Below are 22,161 nucleotides of genomic sequence, written 5' to 3' on the forward strand. Positions count from 1 at the left end.
TGTTGTAAAACAGTGTTAAACCCAGAACAAACAAACTTTCCAACTGCAAATTTAAAATTACCACAGTAGATTTTTCTGTAAATATTTTATGTCAAACATTATTGCTTTGGTTACACTTGCAATAGGCTTAAAGCTTCTTGCTCACAGTTAAGGTGAAAATTTTCAACATGTTCATTTCCACCAAGTTTGGCATAGAATGTATATGACACTGAAAACTGATAAGATGTTAAAGTTAGATATTGGTAAAAATGCAAAAAGAATGTAAATTTTCTGCATTTTTTCCAAAGCGTTGCAACGGTTTAATACCTTCTGCACAATATTGTTATTTAAAAGAATATCTTGCAAAAATCTTATATCTATAAGTTTGTACCAGTACTCTCTCTTTTTATGGACTTTTTAGAGAAATTATGTTTCGCCTAAACTGTGTGGGTTAGTCCCTTTAAATATATATATTATAATGGAAGGAAAAGTTGTTCCTTCTCAGAGTTGCTTTGAGCTAGTTTAGAGTTGACTCACTGAATGTTCTTCTATACATAGTTTTAACTGACATTCCATGATGTCTTTGTTTTGAATCACCCAGGCTTTTATCAGATCACTACTTATAGATTCGAGTATGGATTATAAACTGTTCTTGAAAGCAGGATGTGCTGTTTGTAGAAATCTGTGAAGAAATGAACAATATTTTGCATAAATTACATGTAGTTTCCATAGACAGTTGAGAAGGAAAACTTAATTTGATCTTTAAAATGTCTAGCATTTGATTGAAATGATAATATTAGCATACCAATAGTAAAAGAACTTGTTTAATGGCCTTAATGTTAAGAATTTTATTTTCTTGGAACATTTTACAGATACCACAGATAGGTTTGTTCTTGTTTCTTTGTCAAAGTCAGCTGAACATTGGAGAGGTGATGCATTTTGAGTTAGAACGTTGTTTCATGATGGCACGGGAAAGTTCCACGATGCAGCTCATCATGACGTCACTTCTCAGTACACCATTCCAGAGACTCAAGTAAGCAACATCCTTGTCAAATAATCCACATTCATATAGTTCACATCAACAAGCTGTTAGTTGGACAGATTTACTGTCATTTGCCCTTAAACAGTGTAGGTTCAAGCCCTGCTTAAGTTGTCATGTGAGAAAGGCATCCGGCTAGCCAGTGGAAGGTCAGTAGTTCTACCTCAGGGTGGACAACCCATGTGACTTTCAGATACTGTACACACATTGAAAATGTCTCAGTTCGGGTAACATTTTGCCTATATTTTCCTTATTATTTGATGGATTTTCATAAAATAAAATGTGTATAAGACAGTGAAATGAGTGCTTTCTTCTGCACAAAGCATCTGCCATCAGTTATCGGTACTTAAACTCTTAGCCTGACTGCTTTTTGTGGACTGTGTAGATAACGTACACTTGCAGAAGGGGGAAGCAGTTGAGAACTGATTGCAAAATGTTTTGTGCAGAGGAAATTACACATTTTCCTGTCTTTGATGCTCTTTATCTTACGGATATTCGTCAAGTAATAAGGAAAATATAGGCAAAATGTTACCAGAATCTCTGTGTGTACCCAAGTCACGTCATGTGGTTTGCCACCCTACACATAGGTGCATATAAATTTTTGAATAATGTCTGGAGGGGCATCTTGGGTTGCTGTATAACCCAAATTGTGTCAGTGTAACTTAGAACCCAACAAAACTTTTGATAATCTCTGATACTGACTAGATTAATGTGGTTGACATAAGAAATTTTCCGTTTAGATATTAACATTCAATCGGAATGTAGCCCGCTTAACTTACATAAAAGGGACAGTTTTGTATTGCCAGTATAAAGGTCCTGGGCTTAATACAAATGTGAGATGTCAGGGCACTAGACAACTTTTGGGGACAGGTACCCATACCCTCAGGAAGGGGAATTTTCCGTCGTTTTGAGACAAAAAGGGGAAGTTTTTAGCCATATAAAAGTTACTACTTTTCACATTATTAATACTGTTTTCAATCATTTCTAACTAATGTAACTATATTGCAGCAGTAACCTTCCTTAGGGGCACTATAATATAACTTTAAAGAGAGTTCATATCTAGTTGTGTCAAACAACCTATTATCAGGGGAATTTTCTTCTGAGAAAGGGGAAAAAAACATATTATTTTATGAGGGGAATGGGGCCCATATTCGGCCCCAAAAATGGCCAAACGAGTACACTGGATGTTAAAATGACTGAAGAAAATATTAAATGTTTGATCCACCTTTCCTTTAAATAGGAATTTTTCCTTGTTTTCTGCTTGGTTACAAGACAGTACCATTCATATTCTACATCATTGTAAAGGACTCCGTGGGTGGCAATAGGAAATTTCATAATTTTCAAAATATCTTGATTAATTCTGGAGTTATCATAAAAAGAATTTTTGTTTTCGTTCACCCATTTTGGACACTAGAATATTTAAGAATTTAGATTTTAGTATATCTTGGTAAAAAAAATAATGTAAGATGAAATTTTAAAAAAGATGATTGTACTGGCCCTGGAGACGTTTAGAATTCTGTATTTAGTAAAATCAAGTCAAAATTATGAAGATTTTTGTTATATCAGTATTGTGGTTCAAACACTAATGTTTCCTGCATTAATATTGTAACAGTTTCTTGCACAGACATGTCAGTAATGTTATGTTGACCAGGAACATTGTCAGTATTACATGGCAAAAACAGTTTAGCAAAGAGAAAAGTTTGTTCCACTATTATGAGGCATATCCTTGTACAAGGTCTCTTATTTAACATTTAGTTCAGACCTACCACATTGTCCTTTTCACATTTAGAAAATGTTCAGTATTAACATGTATTGTAGGTTTGACAAGAAGAACTTGATGCCATACAAGGTGTGGGAACAGAAACTGAGAGTGAAGTTACAGCTGTGGTACAAGGTCTATACAGACACAGAGGGGGATTTAGAAAAGGTGAGAATAATCATTACAGTCTTATGTATGTTGCCTACTTGAAGGGCAAAGCAAATGATACTTTGGGGTCCACTTTTCAGTTCACCTATTGACTATTTTGCTAAAAAAAAATACTGGTAACATTATTGCTAAACTTTTTTCACTTTATTCTAAAACTTATGGTATTTCTCAACTAGAGGATACTATTTTCTCTTTCACATGCCTGATTTGGATTAAAAAAATATATGAGTGAGTGCAATTCTGTCCTTGTTTATATAAATTTCAATTGTAAAACCCAGTGTTGACCAGATTTCCATTGCTGTTCAAATATTCCTCATTGATCTCTGCTAGAGTTGTTCTGTGAGATAATTTATATGAAATATATTTTGGGACAAAGTTTTGAGAGGGGACATACATTTTCTGGCACAGTTGTACGTCTAACCACAAAATGTTCGCTTTGTATCTTTTTACCCCAGATAACATGACACAAGGATTTGCCATGAATTTATGTGACAACATGCATTTTTCAGTCATGTAGGTTCAAGGTCAAGGTTTGTATGGTGAGATCGAAGTTCAGAGGCAGTATTTATTGTTTGCTCTATATCTTTTTACCTACTTGAAGGATTTTCAAACAATTTGGCACAAATTTTCTGCCATATTAACACATCATTCAGAATACAACTCAATTCAGTCTTTCATTTATGGGTGGTTTTCAAAATAATGAAGCTTTTTCTTCTCTCTCACCTTATTTTAATTCAGTTCAGTTTTAGAAAGTGTTTTGAGGTTTATTATATCCAGATCAATGCAGTCAATAAATGTGCGCAATTTCAGCTAAATGGCTCAAGCAGTTATAAAGTTATATTGAATTATATAGCTAATTTTGTCCCCTGTGCACCCGAAAAAGTGTGACATTTTACATGAAGGCTAGTTTTCAACAGTGTTTTATTGTTTTCAAACCAAGCTTTATTATTACAGCTTTGATTTTTCATAAAACTTAAACTCCCCACATTAAAAGCAAACTACTTTTTTTCATAAACAGCATCTTATTCTTAACAATATTTCACATCTTATGATTGAACCCCCTTTACAAAAAATAGTGAAAAAAATACTAAATTTAAATGTTGAACTCTACAATTTCACAACCCTATTACTTTTCTTAAGTCTTAATGTTTTTCTAAGGTCTTAATCCTTTAAGCTTTGAAGACACAATATGATTTTTTTGTTTAATGAATCAACTTCCTCAGAATCTTGATGAATGTCTATACACCCAAAAATGTCCCCTGTGCACCTTTTCAGTAGTTAAGCATCAGATTTCTTTTATTCTTTAAATAAAGTGAGTTTTTACTTTATTTTCTTTGAAAGGGAGTTACAGTGGATACAAAAGCAGCTTTCAGCTTCACATATATTGGACAGTTTAACATTCATAAAGCCAAAAGTGATGTCCCCTGTGCACCCTTTTTTCACACTCATCAATTAACTTTGCATTGCTGTAATATATGGTGGCAGTTCTATATTCTATGCAATGTGTACACAAAATTTAGGCATAACTTGATAATTTAGCATTATAAAAGAAACACTGGACAATTTAAAATTCATTGTTTGCATTTTTGCCGTAGTTGCCAATTTTCAAGTTAAAAAGTGGAAATATCAACTTTACTGCTTCTTAAGCTGTCAAGTTTGCCTACATATGTTAATGTTCACTAGTGAATATTGTATAGTTGAAAGAATTTTACTTAAATATGAACATATTCTATAAATATATTTTTGGGTGCAATTTGTCCCCTGTGCATCTTCTCAGTAACATTATAAAGTATGCATGTATTTTCCCATTCCATTTTACCATGCATGACGTTTTGTCATTTTTATATATTGAATAAGCATTGCATGTAAACTAAGTGATTTCAATGTATTAGTTACATTTAAAGTCACTTATTTTTCATTTAAAACATTACATGCTGCTGAATTTTCATGTTTTGTTGCGAAAAATTTTCAGTTTTGCAGTTATTTTATGGAATACACTATTTGTTTGAAAGCATTTGTCTTAAGTTGATCACCAATAGTCTTCTTATAAACAGAAAAGTAATAATAAATGAATACAACAATGATTTTCAAATATGTGTCCCCTGTGCACCTGTGAAATAACTCAGTTTTGAGATGAAAATTTTAGAAATTATTATTACCGTACATTTTTGAAATTTGGCATGCGGTTTATGAACATGCAAACTGTGAGAAAAAAGTAGGTTTTATAATAATATGTTAATTATTTTTCATTGAGCAACAACTTTTCTAGGTAGAATTTTATTTTCATGTCATATTTATGCAGAAATGGTGATTTTAAAAACCAATGTCCACAAATATTTGATAAATTAAGTTTCAAACCACACACATATACATATTACGTATCATATATGTTGAAAAAATTACTGTTATACATATTTCCTTGTCATAAAACATTACAGCATTTATCATCCATTTTACTGGAAATTCACCAAACTTTCGAATTAAAGGCTGAAATATTTTCTGACTGGTAATTCTCAACACTTTCCCAAAGCTATTTCCTTGAAATTTGAAGTATTTGCTATCATATAAAATAGGTGACCACTATAAGAAATAGGTTTGAATTTTCAACCCCTATGTCACACTTTTGCTTCATTATTTTGAAAACCACCCTTATATGACTTCGATTTATATTAACTGGTTTGGAGAGACATGCCTTTTTCAAAAGCAATTTCTAGCCATAACTACTGTTTAATCCACTGTTAGGATTTACGAAAATTTCCTTTTTGATTTCCTAGAACTTTATGTAAGTTACAGTACAGTGGAACCTGTCTAATCCGAACATGCTCGGACCAACAAAAAATTGGATTAGAGAAGTTTTCGGATTAGAAAGGTTTCTATTTTAGAACGAAACATTATGCTATTTGTTACACATGATGTGTAGATTTATCTATTTGTGTACAGACTAATAAAAACAATCAAATTATAAGCAGCATGTAGATTGCTTTGGTGTAAGGTAAATTTCATGTTTATTCAACTTCTCAATATCACTTGTAAACATCTTTTCACCACTCCTACCTCTAAGTAGCTAAAAGGAGAATAATTTACTTGTCTGGCTATTGTAATGATCCGAATTAGTACTACTTTCAGTGAATAAATTTGCTGCTTTAAATGAACAAATTGCACAAAATGTTTTGAGGAAGGTACAGGAGAAACAAATTAATAAGGAACTATTACATTGGCAGTACTTATTGTACATATGTCTATTCTTACAAATTTCTGTTCAATCAAACTACTTGAACTTGCTTCTTTCACACCTGTGCTCATTGCATGGATCTACAAAGCAAAAATCTGACATGAGTTTTGATTATCAGTGTTGGGGCCTATTGTTGTTGACTCCTTTATAAAGAGTAATAGTTAAAATTGTAAACAGACTCAAAAATGTCAAAAGTGAGCAAGATTTACACCAGAAAAATTCACTAAGGTTCGGATTAAAAGGGTAGAATTTAATGTAATTAGATATAAAAATCACAAAAGTTTGTTCGGTTTTCGGAGTAGAGAGGTTTCGGATTACAAGGGTATTTTTACAATAGAGAATGAATAAGAAAAAATGGGACCAAATAATTTGTTCAGTTTAAGAGAGGTTTTCGGATTAGAGGGGTTCGGATAAGGGAGGTTCCACTGTATTTAGGAATTTCTTTTTTTGTGTGTGAAATTTTACAAAAATGTTAAGAAAGAAATGTAGCCTTGATGCTAACGAAGAAATCTCACTCTATATTTTGACACCTGAGTTCTGTAGGATTATGTATAATGTCATATAATTCTTATGGGGAATTGAAAAAGAAATTGGTGAAAACCCCTGTTATGTGAAATATGGATCAGACACTAACAGACAGCAGACATATTAAAGACATCATTAAGAAGGATGTTCCACAGTCAAGCTCAGATTTTATGTTTCATATTCTAACATTCTAAAATGCTTTTGACATTTTGATGTATTCTCGTTAAAGGTGACATTTATCTTGTTCTATTTACAGACATGCTTCAAGCTGGGTTTAGATGAGCAATTTTTTGACGTAGTTGGTAAGTTAGCAACTTGTCTTTTTTATAGAAGCAATCAATATAGATTACAGTTGTTTAACAGCATGTGTTTGAGACGCATTCTCTAGGTAGACAATTTACTTTGTAAATGCAAATAACACTGTAAATACAGAACTTTATTGTATTGGAAAATAGCCATATGTGCGCATACAATGTGAAACAAAAGTGGGATTTTAATATCTCCTGAAATTATCCTTTTTATGCCCCCAGCATCTACTGATGCAGGAGGCATATAGTGATTGTCCTGTCTGTTCGTTCATTCGTCCGTCTGTATGAGGTTAACCAAATGGGACCGTTTCGTCTAGCATCAATACCCCTTACTAGAATGACTTGATACTAATGCAGATGTAACAGTTTGACCTTGACCTTGACCTCATTTTGGACTTTGGTTGCTTTATATGGGCCATCTCTTGGTTAACCAAATGGGGCCGTTTTGTCTAGCATCAGTACCCCTTACAAGAATGAATTGATACTAATACAGATCGAGGGCTGAGCGCGAAACTATTGTATCTTGTTCTTTATTTATATACAGTTACAATAGTTTCGTGCTCAGCCCACGAGATGTAAACTGTGACCATTCCTCATCTTCCTACATCACCTGACCTCAGTTTGACCTTGACCTTGTTTTGGACTTAGGTGCAAAATCTATCGACAAGGATGCCACTGGGGGCATCTAGCGTTTATTGAAAGCAGCTCCTTGTTTAAGGATGAAGTTAAGTTATTTTGCCGTTTTCCACAGTTCATCTAAAGAAATGAAACCAGTGTAAGAGCTCATCTTGAAAAAGCATACTTACATTTTTCAGTATTATAGCAAAAAGTGGCATCTGTCATATGTCTGTTAAAGAACGAAATAGATTAACCAGAATTAAATCTTTAAACATGATTATGGTGAATAAAGTAGTGCTAATTGTCCTCTTAGTCTGATGATCATGCCCCAAGGCCGCCAAGGGTATGAAACTGAGTTTCGAGACAAAAACTCTTAACACAGCCTTGTCATTAGTCAATTATCAATTCTTACTCAAAAATAACCAATCATAATTGAGCCACACCATGAGAAAACCAACATAGTGCATTTGCGACTGGCATGGATCCAGACCAGCCTGCGCATCCGCACAGTCTGGTCAGGATCCATTCTGTTCGCTAACAGTTTCTCTAATTGCAATAGGCTTTGAAAGCGACCAGCATGGATCCTGACCAGACTGCGCGGATGCGCAGGCTGGTCTGGATCCATGCTGGTCGCAAATGCACTATGTTGGTTTTCTCATGGAGTTTTGAGGCTGGTTTCCAACTGTGGATCCTGGCTCAGCAGGAGCACTTACTTTACCGGATGACGTTCGATATTTACAGGTACAAAGAATCCATTGGAGAGGAAGAGGTACCATGAATTGAGTTTTTATAGGAAGGTGTGGATCATGAAATCCCTCTGTGATAATTGCTTGGTAAGTTTGACGCTACAGTGGAACCTGTCTAATCCGAACTTGCTGGGACCAGAAAAAAAGTTCGGATTGGAGGGGTTTTCGGATAGAGAGGTTTCTATTTTAGAATGAAAAATTATGCTATTTGTTAAACATAATGTGTAGATTCATCCCTTTGTGAACAGACTAATAAAGAATAATTAAATTATAAGCAATATGTAGATTGCTTAAGTGTAATGTAAATTTCATGTTAATTCAACTTCTCAATATCACCTGTAAACAATTTTCCCCCACTCTTATGTTCCCAAAAGTAGCTTACAGGGGTGTAAAATTCTTTTTCACACCACTGGCCCTGCAGGACTAGTAGCTAGTAAAATCTACTCGCCCTTAGTGAACAGTCACTCGCCCTAATAATTGACATTTTTAATACTGTCACGTTTTATGGAAGGAGAATTATGTACAAGCAAATATCAAACATAACACTTGTACACTACGTTTCCTTTTTGATTATTCGTTTTTGTTACTCTTAAATTTCCTTTTCACACCAGACATTTTTCTTTCACTAATTTTGTCATCTCCACCACCAAGTTGCTTTCCATAATAACTGCATCGATTAATAACTGCATCGATAGTAAAAATAATCACAGTCTAACCCCTACCGTATTTTCACAAAGTGTCAGGAAAGTATTAAACATCAGTTATTTTCATTTTCTCAAGACTTATTTCCTGAAAAATAATTACTTTGAAAAGTGTCCTAAAAATATGGACACAATAATCATCATCCACCTACCCGTCTTGAAAACAAAAAAAAAAGTTGACGATCATCGGTAATTATTCTGTTGATAAACTAAGTAATTGGCCTGTTTTTCATCATCAATTAACATCCTCTCAAAGCGCTAAAAGAAGTGTGTCGGTATCATGACCTCTGAAGTGGAGATCAAAGCGGTATTGTTGCACGAGATTGTCATGGCATTACGTCATATTACAGTTTTCGCGCCATGTGACCTATTTGCCCTCAAGGAATTTACATTACCGTTTGAGAAGAGTATTTTATGAAAAAAAATACATGTACAAAGATTCATTTAAAACTATTAAAAACCGCAACAACATCATTTTGTTTTATTTTAAAACCACATTTCTATTTACGTCCACGAGACCTTTTTACCAAAAAAAAAATCGCTTTACTCAATGTATTTAAAGGTCCAATACTAAGGAAAGTGAACATTTTAATTTCTTTTAAAAAGCACAGAAACTATTTCATTTTATTGGAAAATGAAAGTTGGTATGTAGAAATTCGAAATAAATCGCAGTATTTGTACAATTATTTTTCTATGAAGTATGAAGAAAGTTAAAAAGACCTGGGGGGTCATTCTGTCGATTCATTGAAATTTCAACATAATACACATACATTTCTTTGAGTTCCAAAGACCTTCTGTAAATTTTGACCTGCCAATCTTCATTATTTAGTGTCTTGCAGAAGTCTATGCACTGGCTATGAAAAAAATTGCCAACTCACTTTCTCTTAGTAATGGACCTTTAAATTACTGCCGCTTTTTCACTATTTAAGATTTTTTAATTCTGTTTTTTGTTCAATCTGGTCAAAAGTCCGAATTTTATGCCCATAGTATGTATCACTTATTTTCTCTTAGAAAGAAATCAGTAATTAAGATCGCGCTGTTTGAAATTTAACAAATGATTATATGAAAATTCGACCGTTTTCATACAAATTTGCTTACATTTCCGTCGATATTTTATTGAAATCTTAGTAGATTTCAAATTGTATTACTTCTCAAGCGATGTTGAAAAGCTGAAGCGATAATGTTAAAAAATGAATGCACTACGCACGTTTTTTTTGTGTACGTATCGATAAACAAAAGTAACGGAGATGTAAATTTAATATTACGATAGGTCGCACGTGCTTATGGAATGGAAAATTACTGGCATGACGTTTTGATATCCTTACGATTCGCGGGTAAATTCCTGTCAATCAAAGAAGCAACTGAACTATCTCAAAGTTTGTTGAGGTTTTTCAAGATGTAATTTCTGAATTTCATTAAAGCTACGACGTAAAAACTACTCGCCCGATCGGTCGAGTATACAGCGAGATCCACTCGTCCTAGCCATACTTAAACTCGCCAATGCGAGCGGGCGAGTGGAATTTTACACCCCTGAGCTTACTTATTATGTCTCCCACCACATAGTGGTGTGGGAGACATATTGATTTACTCCAGTCTGTATGTATGTCTGTGTGTCTGTCACAAAGCTTGTCAGCACTCTAAGTTAAACATTTCTCATCTGATTTTCACCAAACTTAAACAAAATGTGTTTGACCATAAGACCTAAACCAAGTTCGGTCCAGGCGTATTGGAGTTATGGCCCTTGAATTACCAAAAATCAGGCTTTTTACTCTTGTCCGCACTCTAAGTCGAACAGTTCTCATCCGATCTTCACCAAACTTCAACAAAATGTGTTTGACCATAAGACCTCAGCCAAGTTCGATAACTAGCCAAATCAGTCCAGGCATTTTGGAGTTATGGCCCTTGAATTACCGAAAAATCGGCCTTTTTACTCTTGTCCGTACTTAAGTCGAACATTTCTCATTCGATCTTCACCAAACTTGAATAAAATGTGTTTGACCATGAGACCTCGGCCAAGTTCGATAACTAGCTAAATCGGTCAAGGCATTTTGGAGTTACGGCCCTTGAATTACCAAAAAATCGGCCTTTTTACTCTTGTCTGCTCTCTCAGTCGAACATTTCTCATCCAATCTTCACCAAACTTAAACAAAATGTGTTTGGCCATAAGACCTTAGCCAAGTTCGATAACTAGCCAAATCCGCCTAGGCACTTTTGATTTATGGCCCTTGAATTACTGATTGGATCCACTCGTCCAGACCATCTAATTGGATCTACTCGTCTAAACCATCAAGAGAAACTAGACATTTTTGATAGGGGCAGTTGTGGGAGACATGCGCTTTTCTCAAAAGCATCTCTAGTTGCATACATGTCTATCCTTACAAACAAAGTACTTGTACTTGCTTCTTTCACACCTGTGCTTATTGCAAGCATCTACAAAGCAAAAATTTATACATGACTTTTGATTATCAGTGTTGGGGCCTATTGCTGTTGACACCTTTATAATGAGCAATAGTTAAAACTGTAAACAGACTCAAAAAATGTCAAAAGTGAGCAAGATTTACATCAAATACATTGCCTAAGGTTTGAATTAGAAGGGTAGATTTTAATGTAATAAAATATAAATATCACAAAAGTCTGTTCGGTTTTCGGAGTAGAGAGGTTTCGGATTACAAGGGTATTTTTACAATAGAGAATGAGTAAGAAAAAATGGGACCAAATAATTTGTTCAGTTTAGAGAGGTTTTCAGATTAGAGGGGTTCGGATTAGGAAGGTTCCACTGTACTTTCTTCCAATATGTTGCTTCTGTTGTTTCTGATACAAGTTAACAGGTTGATTTTCTTGAGTTGTGGCCCCTTTTTCTGGACCTTGAAATATTACAACTGCATTTCTACCTTGTATACTCAACTTCTAAAGTTTTGCATCCAATTTAATTGAAACTTGGTATATATGATTAACATGGAGTGGACATATGCATATTTTTGGCGATTTTATGTCTGATAACTTTTTTTTTGTGTTTTCAAATAGTAGAGCTTTTGTAATCACTGTTGCATCTTCACAAAAGTTGAGGTTAAAGTTTGTATGTAAACAGGTTTCTCAGAAACTACTGGACCAAATGCTTTCAAACTTCACACCTGTCTTCGGCATCATGAGATGACCTTATAAGCAAGTGACATAACTGTAGTTTTTAGCTCATCTGATTTTTTGAAAAAAAAATGATGAGTTACTGTCATCACTTGATCGGCGTCGGCGTTGCCTGGTTAAGTTTTATGTTTAGGTCAGCTTTTCTCCTAAACTATCAAAGGTATTGCTTTGAAACTTGCAACACTTGTTCACCATATAAGCTGACCCTGTACAGCAAGAAACATAACTCTATCCTGCTTTTAGCAAGATTTATGGCCCCTTTTGTATTTAGAAAATATCAGATTTCTTGGTTAAGTTTTATGTTTAGGTCAACTTTTCTCCTAAACTATCAAAGCTATTGCTTTGAAACTTGCAACACTTGTTCACCATCATAAGCTGACCCTGTACATCAAGAAACATAACTCCATCCTGCTTTTTGCAAGAATTATTGCCCCTTTTGGACTTCGAAAGTCAGTTTTCTTGGTTGAGTATTATGTTTAAGTCAGCTTTTCTCATAAACTATCAAAGCTATTGCTTTAAAACTTGCAACAGTTTTTCACCATCATAAGCGGACGCTGTACATCAAGAAACATAACTCCATCCTGCTTTTTGCAAGAATTATGGCCCCTTTTGGACTTTCTATTAGATTTATTGGTTAAGTTTTATGTTTAGGTAAACTTTTCTCCTTAACTGTCTAAGCTATTACTTTGAAACTTGCAACTGTTGTTCACCATCATAAGCTGACTCTGTACATCAAGAAACATAACTCCATCCTGCTTTTTGCAAGAATTATGGCCCTTTTTGGACTTAGAAAATCATGGGTAGGACAACTTTTCTATTGTACAAAAAAATCAGATGAGCATCAGCACCCGCAAGGCGGTCCTCTTGTTATTTTGTTGAAATTGTTCCCTTTTTGTATGCCTGTCTCTGAAAGAGCAGGGCGTATTATGTGAACACCGGTGGCGGGCCGTGGTCGATGTCCAAAGCATGTTTGCTCTCTAAGTCGAACAGTTTTCATCCGATCTTCACCAAACTTGCTGACAATGTTTGTGGGCATAATATCAACATTATTACCTTTATGATACGTAACTGAATATTTAGACGGGCGTATTTTGGACAGTCTGGCACTCTTGTTTAACATAGATATTTCTGTGACATTTTTGTATGTAAACATGTTTCTCCAGAACTACTTGACCAGATAGTTTTCAGTTCTCCACACGTCTTTGAATCATGAGATGATCTCTTGTGACAAGTTTCATAACTCTAGCTTACATTTTAGCAAAATTAAGCCCCTTTTTCAATTAAGAAAAATTTGCTTAAGCCTTTGTATGTAAGCTACTGGTAATAGTAGGTGGAAGGGCTTCAAATAGTCAGGTGCACTGTCATTAGACAGCTCATATCTCATGTTGTCAAGCATTTTCAGGGGGCATGTGACATACAGTGTTGACATCATTCTCCTTATTGAACAATTGAATGTTTGAAAGATTTCAGACTTTGCTCAGGAACATGTCAGTGAAGGAAATTAAAACATAATTTTGCTGATATCTAAAACAAAAACTGATGTGTTCTTATCTTTTCAGCACACACAAGATTCACTACGAGAGACCATAGAGCTGCAGCCATTTGAGGACCAGCGAGAATATTTGCTCGGCACTGATAACTCGGGTCAGAGATATATTCATTTCCCACAATTCTGTGGGGCAGACGTGCGTGTGTACAGACAGGCACCTGTCAAATACCCAAAGATTGAAATCAAACCAGACCCATTTGATAACAAAAGAAAAGTAAGTATTTTTAATAACTGACTTACCTGTGAGTACAGTAGGTAGAACACAAGGCAATGAATTGATTTGAAACTTTCTTTAGTATATTGTCTCATGTTAACAAATAAAAGTCATTTTGATACATGCTTTTGCGGTGTTTTAAAACATTTGAAATTTTATAGCAATTATTGCCTTACTACTAAATGGAAAAAGAAGGGAGAATCTCAATGGAAGGAATATCCTATAGATATTACAGAGAAATAAAAGATATTCAAAATCAATTTCTGCTTCAGTTTCCCTTTGTTTACAAACCACCTCCATTAAAGAAAGTGAAATTAAAGAAGAAAATACGACACAGAGCCTCACCTAGTAAACCAGCATCAGAAAATGTTTCCCCTATGTCATCACCATTGAGGCAAAGGCCAAGCAGGCTTAGACAGGTATGGTATTTTTATGCAGTGTCTATAAAGTTACGATCTCCTTCGTAGAGAGGGGGTATATTGTTCAGTTCATGTTAGTTGGTCTGTCAGTTGGTAGCTTGTTTGGTTTCTGATAAATAACTAGAAAACACTGTGGACGTTAACCTTTACCCTGCTAAATTTCTAAAATGGACTGGTCCATCATTCAGTTTGGGCAATACCATTTATTATTCGAAGGGGTGTTCATTGAAAATTTACTGACTGAATAGCTAACAGTGCAGGCCATGATCAGCCTGCACAGATGTGCAGGCTGATCTTGGTCTGCACTGGTCGCAAAGGCAGAATCACTTGCCGTCAGCAGGCTAAAGGTTAAATGACATCTATAATTTGGGGATCAGTAGGTCCACTACTGAGTTTGAGACTGAAAACTTTCCTAGGGTCAATGTTTGTTGACTTCAGATCACATGCCCCTGGTGGATAGGGGTTCAAAACCTCATTTGAGGTGTAGAATGTTCTTCATGTGTGGAAGCCATCCAGCTAGCTTACTGAAGGTTGATGGTTCTACCCAGGTGGCTGCCCATGCCTGACACAATATGTAGAGGGGCACCTGGGGTCCTCCTCCACAAACAAAAGCTGGAAAAGTTGCCAGTTGACATAATTTTGTCTATGTGACTAAACCCAACAAAATAATCAAGGTAAATAACTAAAGACAGTTCGGACCCACCAACTTAAGAACACTTGGGCATACATGGGTAAAACTTGTTAGTTATGGTCAGTAGAAGATCTTATTGTTTTGGGGGACAAAAAAGGTTAAGGTCTCATTTACCTTGAAACTGAAGAGAGTTTCTGGACAGCGTGACTAGGTCCTTGTTAGGTCAGCAGAGGTCAAATTTGATGGAATGATGTAAGATGTCAAAATCACAGTGATGTTTGGACTGAAAGCAGTTTCTAGTTAATTAAGTTAGAAATTTTCCTGTGGAAAATTGATGACCCCTATTGTTCTTGAGGTCAAAGGTCCCAGCCTACTTCAGATAGGACTTTATGAGGTGGCAGAGCAGCTATTATTTCTCCCCATAAAACGTATTTTTAGCTCACCATCATCAGATGGTGGGCTATTAAAATCACTCTGCGTCCGTGGTCCGTCATTCCGTCCGTCCGTCCGTCCGTTAACAATTTCTCGTTATCGCATCTCCTCAGAAACTACTGGGGGGATTTTGACCCAATTTTGTCAGAATGATGTATTGGTACCCTAGTTGTTTCCCCCTGAAAATCAGACTGGTTCAACAATTTATGAGTGAGTTATGGCCCTTCGTTTATTTCTATATTTTACATAGATTTATATAGGGAAAAACTTTGAAAACCTTCTTATCCAAAACCACAGAGCCTAGGGCTTTGATATTTGGTTTGAAGCATCATCTAGTGGTCCTCTACCAAGATGATGCAAATTATTTCTCTGGGGTCAAATATGGCCCAGCCCAGGGGGTCACATAGTTTATAATGACTTATATAGGGAAAAACTTTGAATAACCCCTTGTCCAAAACCACAGGGCCTAGGGCTTTGATATTTTGTATGTGACATCATCTAGTGGTCTTCAACTACGATTATTCATATTATACCCCTAGGGTCAAATATGGCCCCGCCCTGGGGGTCATATGATTTACATAGACTTATATAAGGAAAAACTTTGAAAATCTTCTTGTCCAAACCACAAAGCCTAAGGCTTTGATACTTGTAATGTAGCATCAGCTAGTGGTTCTCTACCAAGTTTGTTCAAATTATCGCCCTAGGGTCAAAAATGGCCCCGCCCCAGGAGTCACATGGTTCATATAGACTTATATAGGGAAAAGCTTTTAAAATGTTCTTGTCAATAACTACAACATTCAAATTTGGACCACATGTATATTTTTGAGTGGCAAGACGAACCTTGACATGAGTTGACCTTGATTTTGACCTAGTGACCTACTTTCACATTTCTCAGGCTACAGCCTTCAAATTTGGACAACATGCATAATTTTGTGCACTGGAAAAAACTTTGACCTTGATTTTGACCTAGTGACCTACTTTCACATTTTTGAAGGTACAGGCTTCAAATTTGGACCATATGCATAGTTCCGTGTTTCAAAATGAAATTTGACATTGATTTTGACCTAGTGACCTACTTTCACATTTCTCAAGCTACAGCCTTCAAATTTGGACCACATGCATAGTTTTGTGTACCGAAAAAAACCTTGACCTTCACATTGACCTTTAGCCAGTCTCAAAACACATGTCTTTGCGCTGTGGTTGGATATTGCTTTATTTATATCAGTTCACCTTTCCATTAAATGAAGCGGTACGTGGAGCCATATGCTTTTACCAAAAGCAGTCTCTAATTCCAGCTAGAGTTTGAAAAATTCTTGAAGCTATTTTGAATCTCTTGGAGCTCTTTCTCAAATAAAATTCATGAAAGTGTCTAATATAGGGGAGTGATTGTGGCTAAGTGACAGCAACCTGATTGATTTCAAAACTGCTCCTCTTTCCTTCTTCTGTGTCATATAGTAACGTGAATTGCATTTTATATTTCTTTGTATTAGTAAAAGTTGTTATGTTGCATCAGTCCACAAAATGAAATTGCATAATCAAATTAAATTTCTGTTTAACTTCAAAACTAACTGGAACATTGAATGCTTGAACCAAGCTTGTATGTTTATGGCCACATTGGTGAAAAGCAATAATACAAGAGTAAAACAAAATTACCTACTTCACTATAACCAGTGATTTTTCTTTACATTTCATGATTTGTTTTTACCTAATGATGTTTAATAGATATGTAGACATCAGAAATTAAAATTATAAAATGCTTCTGTTTTTTTTTCAGGCACCCAAGTCTGTTGTTCCTCTGCAACTATTAGATGATGCCTCAGTAACAGAAAGCTCTTCATCCAATGAGTCTGAGACTGAAGACCTAAGTGCTGCTGATGACCAGGAACCTGATCAGAGCAGTTCTGCTGATGTTGCTAAAGCTGTTACAGATGATCAGTCTATAGATTCAGATCCTAACCAACAACCTGATGATCAGTCTGTAGATAGGCTTAGTTCAGGCAGTGATGCTACTCTTCCATATTGTGATAATAGTGACACTAATAGTAATGTGAGTTCTAGAGATCCGTCTCGTGACTCCAGTCCATATCCCTCATGTTCAGATCTCAGTTTGCGCTTTAGTTCTCACATAGACCGATTAAGCGATGTTTCTCAGGAGTCCAGTCCGTGTCCATCTCCGGCAGATTTTGTTCCACGCCGTAGTTTGAGACATGACAGGTACAGTGACACCTCTAGGGATGCAAGTCCACTTACATTTGACTCTGATTTTGGTCTTAGACGGAGCAGTAGAAATAGAGCTAGATTGAAAAATATACCGCCATTGAAGGCGGCAAGAGATTTATCCACATTTCTGTTCGATGAGAATTCTGCTTCAAATTCAAGTGCATTGGGGGAGAATAGTTTATCAGGGATGGGTACGTCTTTGTTCAAAGATGATTCAGCTTCACGTAGAAGTTCCAAGTCAAGCGAGTTAACGGAAGATAGCAACGACTGTGATATTCATGTTAATAAATTGTTTTCAAATTCCAAAACCTCAGATTCTACTTCTGACTTTAGTGCAAGTTTCCATGGAGTTCTTGAGAAGGTAGATAAGGATGATTTGAGTGATAACATTTCTGTTGAAAATGGTGATAAAGCTGAGAACACTACTGAGGGTTATGATAAAAGCAAATGCAATGAAGATGATAATGTTAATAATAATAATATCAATGGATCACTTAAAAATTTGCAAGAACCAGCATTAGAGGGAGAAAAGTCATCACAAGAAACAGCTGAACCAAATGAACAATGTCCTTCTTCAGCAAGAGACATAGACAACAAAAGGAAAGATTTGACTGTACATGAAGTGGGATCCTGTGATTTAAATGAGGAAGTTGCAAAGGAAACAAACCTTGACAGTTTTGATGCGGTAAGTTATACGGGTAAATTAAATAAAGACATGGTAGAAAACTCTAGTAACAAGTTTTCTGACATTAAAAATACTGATGTGTTACAAAATGAAGAAAGGTTAACAAGTAAAGAGACTGACGAGAGAGGTTTTTCCAATTCTGGTGATGAAGACACACCAGACAGAAATGATGATAGAAATGATGATGTTTCAGAAAACTTAAGTAATGAGACAAATGATGATTTAAAAGAAAATGAAAATAATGAAGAAATGAATGTGGAAGTAGATGAATTAGGATCATCTAAAGACACTGAAGAGAGGGAAGCCACAGAAATCAGTGCAGCTAAAAATGTCGTAGGAAATAGTGAGAAAACTGAAATGAAAAGTCCTCAAACAACTGATGAGAATGAAGTTGATTCAAATACTAGTATGAAACCTGTTTATGATGATGATGTTGAAAATAAACTAGGAATGAAAATAAAGTTGGAACCAAATTCAGAAAGTACTGAAGATACGAAAATTGATTTAAAACAAGAAATTGAGGAAAACCAGCTAAAAGATATTTCCAAGACTGAATATAAGTTTGCTGGTTCAGAGGAAGCTAAAGCAGATGTTGATTCTTTGGAAGCTGGAACTGAAGAGAATAATAAGCTGAACATTAAGACAGAACTGGAGGAATCAGTAATTGATAGTGTTAAACCTGAAATAAAAGAAGAAACAAAGTCCACAAAAGGAGATGTCTCAGAGGTGAAAGAGCAGGAAGAAAGTGAAGAAGAAGAAGAAAAGGTTAAGATTGTTTTTGGTTTTTAGCTCACCTGAGCACGAAGTGCTCAAAGGTGAGCTTTAGTGATCACCCTGTGTCCGGCGTCCGTCGTCGTCCGTCGTCCGTCCGTCCGTCCGTCCGTCCGTCGTCAACAATTTGACTGTTAACACTCTAGAGGTCACATTTTTGACCCAATCTTAATGAAACTTGGTCAGAATGTTACCCTCAATAAAATCTTGGACGAGTTCGATATTGGGTCATCTGGGATCAAAAACTAGGTCATCAGGTCAAATCAAAGGAAAAGCTTGTTAACACTCTAGAGGTCACATTTTTGGCCCAATCTTAATGAAACTTGGTCAGAATGTTACCCTCAATAAAATCTTGGACGAGTTCGATATTGGATCATCTGGGATCAAAAACTAGGTCATCAGGTCAGATCAAAGGAAAAGCTTGTTAACACTCTAGAGGTCACATTTTTGGCCAATCTTAATGAAACGTGGTCAGAATGTACCCTCAATAAAATCTTGGACGAGTTCGATATTGGGTCATCTGGGGTCAAAAATAGGTCATAAGGTCCAAATCAACGAAAAGTTGTTACACTCTAGAGGTCACATTTTGTGTGCCAACTGTAAGTGAACTTGGTCAGATCTACCATCAATAAATTTTGGACGAGTGTGATTATATGTGGTCATATGGGAGTTCAAATACTAGTCACCCAGGTCAAATCAGTTGGAAGCTTGTTCACTTAGAGGTTACATTTTTGGCCAGCCCTTCATACTCGGTCAAAATTGTTACCCTTAAATAAAAGTACCTTAGGGACGATTTCATTATTTGGTTATTGGGTCTAAACTAGGCACCAGTAGAATAATAGAGAAAAACTGTACCCATGTGAAGCCGCATTTATGCACTGTTCTTCATGAAATTCTGCTTTAAATTAAGTGCTTGGAAAGTCAGTTTATCAGGGTCAGGGGTAGGTAAAATATTAGGTCACAAGAAATCAATGACAAAGCGAGTTTAACTGAAGAGGCACACTTGATGACCATTTAATGAAATTGGTCAAAATGTATCTATTCTGACTTTAGTCAAGTTTCAATCTGGAGTTAGGTGGGTCAAAAACAGGTACTGGGTTTAAATGGTATAAAGCTGGAACACTACTGAGGGTTATGATAGCAAATGCATTAGAATAACTGTAATAAAATATTAAAATGTGATCATTAAAAATTTGAATGAGCATGTGAGGTCAAAAATATCACCAGGTCCAAATCAAAAGGAAAGCATAACACAAAAGGAAACATTTATGACATATACTGATCTTAATGAGAATTGGTCAGAACGTTGAAGTTTGATGGATTTATACGGTCAATTAAATACTGGTAGTCAGATGGAAATTTTCACAAAAAACTGAGTGTTCAATAGGTCATACAAAGGAAGAGCTTTACACTCTTAGAGACACACATTTATGATGTATTTCAGAAACTTAGCAGAATGAACAAATGATGTTTAGGCAATCGAATTGAAGAATCAATGTGGAGTAGAAATTAGGTCACGGTAAATAAAAGGAATAGAATCAGTTAAAAATGTTAGAAAGGCAAATTTAAAATGACAATCCTCTAAAAACTTGGTGAGAATGAAGTTTGATGATCATAGTCAAGTATTGAAATCTGGGTCAGTGTGTGTTAAAAAACTAGGATGAATAAGTCAAATCAAAGTAGGAACGAAATTGTTAAACTTAGAGGACCAGCTAAAGATTATTTCCAAACTATATAGATGTTATCTGGTTCTTGAGGAAGCTAAACTGTGTTGTTCTTGGAAGTGAAAACTAGGTCATAAGCTGAAATCAAGGAAAAGCTAGGAACAGTTAAGATAGTTTATACCTACTTAAAAGAAAACAAGTCACAATGGTGATTTGACTTAGGTTAAAGGCAGAGAGTGAGAAGAAGAAGGGTTATGCTTTGGTTTTTGGTAACAGTTCTAACTTTTTGTGTAAGTTACATTGTGTATGTTTCATGCTAAGAATACCTCCAGTTAAATTTAACACAATTTATGTAGATATTATATTATGTAACTTCTTTATTTAAACTGAAAATTTTCAAAACAGTCACTCTTGGCTGTTAAGGCCTTACCCCTACCTTAAAGGTCAAAGTCACACTCAAAGTTCATAGATTTTAGATATTTTTTTTGTGTCCAGACTTTAAGTTTCAGAAATATGCCCGTTTTTGCAGGTTCCAGATTCCAGACAGTTTGAGATGGTAGCAGACACTGTAGAGGAGGTTCGCAAACTAGCCGAACAATTTGCTGAACCTGAGCCAGTAGTCATACGCAGAGGGAAGAAAGAACAGGTTTGTAGAATATGTAACAATATCAGGTGAAAAAGCTGGAATGGAAGTAAAGCTCAGAGAGTGCTGAATTATGTGAGCCGCGCCATGAGAAAACCAACATAGTGGGTATGCGACCAGCAAGGATCCAGACCAGCCTGCGCATCCGCGCAGTCTGGTCAGAATCCATGCTGTTCGCTTTCAAAGCCTATTACAATTAGAAAAACCATTAGCGAACAGCATGGATCCTGACCAGACTGCGCGGATGCGCAGGCTGGTCTGGATCCTTGCTGGTCGCATACCCACTATGTTGGTTTTCTCATGACGCGGCTCATGTATTGATATAAGCCACAAAATGAATCAAAACCCAAAGTTACGAGCTTATTTTGAATTTTGAAAACTTGTGAATGCTTGCTGTATATTCCCGGCCATACGTTGAGAATTTTTGGTCAGAATATATGTTCTGAATTCAAGGGTCAACTTATGGCTGCATAACTAAACGCAGTCATTATCCTCTTTCAAATTTTGGGACCGAACGCAGCGCATTCTGAAGTTTGTGTACGATATTTTTGCCATTTTGGTAAGGGAAACTACTCTCCGTGCTTATTGTTTGGGCTAAAAACTATGATTGCCATTACGCTCCGTAGTTAAACAAAACTAATTTTGTATAAATTTAATAGTATTTTTTATAGTATTTTGAAGAAAGAAATATGAAAAATCGTAAATCTTACTGAAATA

The 22,161-nt window shown here is 35.6% G+C and overlaps 1 protein-coding gene across 1 annotated transcript in view; it reads left to right on the top strand.

Moving 5' to 3' along the window:
• The window catches only part of LOC123537483 (uncharacterized), a 40,184-nt gene that overhangs the window by 2,938 nt on the left and 15,085 nt on the right, over window positions 1–22,161 (top strand). The window contains exons 5-12 of the mRNA XM_045321217.2: window positions 852–1,012; window positions 2,837–2,945; window positions 6,959–7,004; window positions 8,370–8,461; window positions 13,776–13,979; window positions 14,252–14,398; window positions 17,236–19,131; window positions 21,331–21,447. Of these exons, the coding sequence (XP_045177152.2) occupies window positions 852–1,012; window positions 2,837–2,945; window positions 6,959–7,004; window positions 8,370–8,461; window positions 13,776–13,979; window positions 14,252–14,398; window positions 17,236–19,131; window positions 21,331–21,447 (2,772 nt within the window). The remainder of the gene's footprint in view (window positions 1–851; window positions 1,013–2,836; window positions 2,946–6,958; window positions 7,005–8,369; window positions 8,462–13,775; window positions 13,980–14,251; window positions 14,399–17,235; window positions 19,132–21,330; window positions 21,448–22,161) is intronic.

This window comes from Mercenaria mercenaria, chromosome 17, assembly GCF_021730395.1.
Source record: "Mercenaria mercenaria strain notata chromosome 17, MADL_Memer_1, whole genome shotgun sequence".
Classification (NCBI taxonomy): Eukaryota; Metazoa; Mollusca; class Bivalvia; order Venerida; family Veneridae; genus Mercenaria; species Mercenaria mercenaria.